The sequence below is a fragment of the Tupaia chinensis genome, unplaced genomic scaffold (assembly GCF_000334495.1).
Source record: "Tupaia chinensis unplaced genomic scaffold, TupChi_1.0 Scaffold000465_1, whole genome shotgun sequence".
Taxonomy (NCBI): domain Eukaryota; kingdom Metazoa; phylum Chordata; class Mammalia; order Scandentia; family Tupaiidae; genus Tupaia; species Tupaia belangeri.
This window is the reverse complement of record NW_006159974.1, coordinates 549,538-554,533: the sequence shown is the minus strand read 5'-3', so window position 1 is coordinate 554,533 and position 4,996 is coordinate 549,538. Positions and strand designations below refer to the sequence as shown.

At 58.1% G+C, this 4,996-nt stretch overlaps 1 protein-coding gene across 1 annotated transcript in view; it reads left to right on the top strand.

Moving 5' to 3' along the window:
- SSC4D (scavenger receptor cysteine rich family member with 4 domains) overlaps window positions 1-4,996 on the top strand; it is a 10,071-nt gene that overhangs the window by 2,667 nt on the left and 2,408 nt on the right. Inside the window, exons 2-8 of the mRNA XM_006155642.3 lie at window positions 4-35; window positions 290-604; window positions 1,189-1,266; window positions 1,929-2,243; window positions 3,283-3,360; window positions 4,034-4,112; window positions 4,222-4,529. Coding sequence (XP_006155704.1) covers window positions 4-35; window positions 290-604; window positions 1,189-1,266; window positions 1,929-2,243; window positions 3,283-3,360; window positions 4,034-4,112; window positions 4,222-4,529 — 1,205 coding nt within the window. The remainder of the gene's footprint in view (window positions 1-3; window positions 36-289; window positions 605-1,188; window positions 1,267-1,928; window positions 2,244-3,282; window positions 3,361-4,033; window positions 4,113-4,221; window positions 4,530-4,996) is intronic.

The following is a 4,996-nucleotide window of genomic DNA, read 5'->3' as shown; positions in this document are numbered from 1 at the left end:
GAGTGCCCTACAGTCCACTCCTCTGCCCTTTCCAGGTAGGTGCTCCTGCCCTCCCCTCCTCACCCTCCCCTATGCCCTAGGTTCTCCAGCCACTCAGGCTGAAGACCTCAGGGAGTAATGACTAATCAGTCCTCCATGACTCCAGATTCCCCCACTTCAGAGGGACCGCAACCATCTGCCCATTTCACAGAACGGACTGATCCCAAGGCTCCCACGGCCTCATGGCAAAGTGGCCATCCTGTAGGTTGGGCCAATGATCTCCCCGGTGCCAGCTCAAACCTCTTCACAGAGCTGAGGCTGGTGGGGGGCCCGAGCCGCTGCCGGGCGGGCCGGGGGCGCCTGGAGGTCCTGCATGGCGGCTCCTGGGGCAGCGTCTGTGATGATGACTGGGACGTGGTGGACGCCAATGTCGTGTGTCGTCAGCTGGGCTGTGGCCTGGCGCTGCCCGTGCCACGGCCCCTCGCCTTTGGCCAAGGCCGAGGCCCCATCCTGCTGGACAACGTGGAGTGCCGCGGGCAGGAAGCCACATTGAGCGAGTGTGGCAGCCGGGGCTGGGGCATCCACAACTGCTTCCACTATGAGGACGTGGCCGTCCTGTGCGATGGTGAGCAGAAGCCTGTGGTCAGGAGGGCAGACAGACTGGGGCAAGCAGCAGGGCCGTGGGCTAGACCGAGCCAGAGGCTGCATTGCCTGGTGCCAGAGAAGAGCCCCTGCCTGGCTCTCCTAGCTCTGTGCATGCTTGGGCAGAGAGAAAACCAGCACCACTGCTTCCGTGGAGGGCCTGAGTGTCCCAGCAGGAGCCCTCCTCCTATGTTTAAAACCAGATGATCAGGGTCACACTGGTCATAAGCTCCACTTGGCAAAGAGCTGCAGTGCAGACTCTGAGAGGTTCTGCCCTTGAGAGCTGTTGTCCTAGTTATCAAGCAAATCGCCTGGCGGGCTCATGAAAACACAGTGCGGCCCCATCCCAGAGTTTCCCTGTCTGAGGCCTTGACAGGGCCTGAGAATGTGCATTTCTAACAGTTCCCAAGGGATGCGAATCCTGGTGGCCCTTACTTCCCTCATACCCCAGGGGTCCTGCTTTGACCCTTTGTGTGGCCCTGAGGGCAGGCACCTTAGGGGTCCATGCCCTTCTCCCCTTCACCCTTTTGGTGATCCCTGTAGCCTGCCACCCTGCTTCCTTCCCAGAATTCTTGCCCACGCAGCCCGCAATCAGGAAGGCGTTAATCAGTAGAGCACCCACTACAACTCTTCAGAATGGGAAAGGTAAGGAAGGGTGATGTTGGGGGACCACCTAGGTCATAGGAGAGGCATCTTCCACACCCTACTGTAGGCCATGAGAAGGGAGGGATTACAAATTTAAGTTAAAGACAGTGAGCAAGGCGGGGTGTGTGTGTGTGTGTGTGTGTGTGTGTGTGTGCAGGAGCTTCATCTAACAGGAGAGTCTGACATACAAAGCGATCATGACGTAGAAAGAGAAAATGAAAAGTGCTCTCAGAGGGACAGTTAAGAAGCAAGAAGTCCAAAGAAGGAAGAGGGTCCCATCCACCAGATCAGGGAGGGGTTCATGGAGCAAGAGTTACTGGAGCTGCACCTTGAAAGGTGAAGTTTTCATCAGGCAGTAGTAAATGAGGAAGCAGCATATCTTAGCCAGCTAGGAGAGCGCGGACAAGATAAGGGAGGGTTAGTTTTAGGCAGCAAATGACACAGCCTAAGCTGCTCTGTCCTGAGACCCCACAACTCCCCCAATCTGGACTGTGAAGAGGCAGCCTGGAGGGTAGGTGGGTGAGTGGCTCCTCCTGGGTTTTACACCCTGGGGCACTCCTGCGGATGAGTGGTTGGGTTAGGGACACTAGTGGCGAGGACCGGAGGCAGGGCCCTGTGGGAGGTACTTCCTACCCACTTCCGCCCCTGGTCCCTGGCCCCAGGTGAGGGCAGCGTGCGCCTGGTGGGCGGCGCGGGCCCGTGTCAGGGCCGCGTGGAGATCCTGCACGGTGGCCTGTGGGGTACTGTGTGCGACGATGACTGGGGGCTGCCGGACGCCACCGTGGTCTGCCGCCAGCTGGGCTGCGGGGCGGCCTTGGCAGCCACCACCAACGACTTCTTCGGCTACGGCACGGGGCACATCCTGCTGGACAACGTGCACTGCGAGGGCGGTGAGCCTCGCTTGGCAGCCTGCCTGAGCCTGGGCTGGGGAGTGCACAACTGCGGCCACCATGAGGATGCGGGAGCGCTCTGCGCAGGTGCGAGCTCCGGGGACCCAGTCGGGCCGGGCGGGGACCTGGGCGGTGCCGGGCGGGGGCGGGGCTTTGTCGCGAGTCTGAAAGGGGCGGACCCAGGCCTGGGCTGGGAGGACGGTTTGGCTAGCAGCCTTGGTGCTTCCCAAAGCTCTCCAGGAAAGCTCCAAAATTACTCAACTTAGCAGGCTCTAGAAGTGCTTCAGAACATCCCCGCACTCCTTGTGGTACACTCCACAGCTGTGTGACGATACTGCAGTATTCTTCCACCAATACTCCACAACTACATAGCAGTACCCTGAGAATGTCTCCAGAACTTTCTAGCAATTTCCAAGTTCTCTTCATAGAGTACGTCTAAATAATAATATTCTAGAATTGTCCCAAAATGTCCTACTCAGAATCCGCTAATGGTGGCAGAATTACTTAGCACAGCCTTCGGTAATGATGCGCTAATACTCTTTTCTCTCCACCTGGGCCCTCTCCAATTTGGGAGAACTTCTCAGTAAGTAGGAATAACAGGGCCAATAACATTATATCACAGATGGCCTCCACTCTCCTAGACAGTGTCTACTTATGATTTCCCGTAACTCGCAGCAAGCCAAAGGCTGTCATTCCCTGTGTATAGGTGGGAAAGCTGAGGCCCCAAAAGGCAGAACCTTAACTGCGGTCACACAGTAAGCCTGAGAAAGCCCCATGCCTCAACTTTACCTGTAAGATGGGGAGAATGGGTCTTGTTCTAAGCCTCTCCAGAAGTATATGGGCCTTACTGGTAGGTAAGGTCTTTTGTCCAAGTCTTGGAGATACTGGACTTCCGAGAACACTGGATGTTGGAAAGAAATGAAAGCTTGTCTGTTAAAGCCCTGGATACACTGCGAAGTATGTACACACCTGTGCAGCCCAAGTAAATTAACACAGTAGGGCAATCCTCTGTCTTGCAAGTATAAAATGTCTTTTGAAGGGGATCCCTTCCATCTCCTTACAGCCCATGACTGACCCTGCAGCAGAGCCTCACCCTATAACCTTGTTCCCTTCCTTCCTGCTCCAGTTCTGGGCCCCCCAACTCTTACAGCACTGCCACCCTCAGCCACAAGAGAGGACTGGGCCTGGCACACAGAGCCAGCAGGTAAAGGGCCCAGCCTTCCAGGCTGGAGTGATCTGGGCAAGGTGGGTGGGGCTAGGAACTGGGAAGGTCGTTCTAGCCAGATGGTAAAGAGGTGGATGAGAGAACGATGAGCAGATGGAGCAAGGATGGAACCCAGAGCTTGGAAAATTTCAGCAGTTTCAAGAGGAAGTAATAAGAAATTTCAAAGCGCTGGACTAAAACCTGGGTGGGTGCTGAGACTGAGTATTGAGAGGCCTCTTGAGGTGTTGAAATGAATCAAGATTATAAGGGAGGTTGGGCTGGCAGGTAGCTTGGTGGTTAAGGACATTGGACTCCCACACTGCTGACTATGGTTTGAGTCCTGGATCTGGTGGCTTGCATTCTCATTTTCCTCTCTCTTGCTGTTCCTCTCTGGTCAAATTAAATAAATATAAGCTAAATAAAATAATTTTTTTAAAAAAGTAGGTTGGAATTACGGTTGGAATGGGGATTGAAATTAGGGTATAGGATTCAACTCATTCCAGTGAAATTTCCCGGAAAGTCCACAACAAGCCAAATAATATGACTGGGATTGAGGCTGAGAGTGGGGTGCGCGTGTGGTACACAGTTGGGGAGGTCTCAGCAGGTGTCCCTATGTCTTCTTACAGCATAGAAGGCCCCCCTGTCCCTTTCAAACAGTACTCTGTCTCTGCAGCTACAGGAGCTGGTGCCCAGCCTTCTGGGGAGACCGCACTGTTAACCACAGCCGCCAGGGTCGTGGGGAAGAAAAGTAAGTGGCGCAGCCCGGGTCCTGCGGGAGGTGGGAGAGGGCGGCCGGTGCTCTGCCAGTGAGCCAGCCGCCCCAGCCCTGCCCCTCTGGCCGCGGGCCTCTGCGCCCCGCAGGCGGCCGGGGCTAGTGGGCGGCCCAGGCCCGTGCCGCGGCCGCGTGGAGGTGCTGTACGCCGGGGGTTGGGGCACCGTATGCGACGATGACTGGGACTTCGCGGACGCACGCGTGGCCTGCCGCGAGGCTGGCTGCGGGCCCGCGCTGGGAGCCACGGGCCTCGGTCATTTCGGCTACGGCCGCGGTCCGGTGCTGCTGGACAACGTGGGCTGTGCCGGTACCGAAGCCAGCCTGAGCGATTGCTTCCACCTGGGCTGGGGCCAGCACAACTGCGGCCACCACGAGGATGCCGGAGCACTTTGTGCAGGTAAGGCGGCGCGAGGGTATGCGCACTGCGGAGCCAGCAAGGCGGGACAGGGTGTGGAGAATGGGCGTGGCCTTACGTAGGCACGCACTGCGACGCGGAAGGGACGGGGCCGGACTGGGATAATGGGCGGGGCCGGACTGGGATAATGGGCGGGGCACCGCGTGGGCACGCGCGGTGGGGCGGGCGGGCAGGGCGGAGTCTGAGGGTTTAGGGGCGGGGCCGCGTGTGTAGCCTGTTCCTGCAGCGGGAGCGCGGCCTTTGGGGGGGGCGGACTCTGCCGTCGGGGGTGGGCGCGGTCTGCGGCTGCGCAGAGCCGGGGCCGGAAGGGCGCGTCCTCTGCAGTGGAGAGTAGGGCGGGGCTTGAAGAGGGAGCGCGCTGTGCGGTAGTGAGGGGCGGGATCTGACGTGAGACCTAAGGCCAGTTGGATAAAGAATGAAGTCCAAAGTAGTGTGTAAAGGGCCGGGCT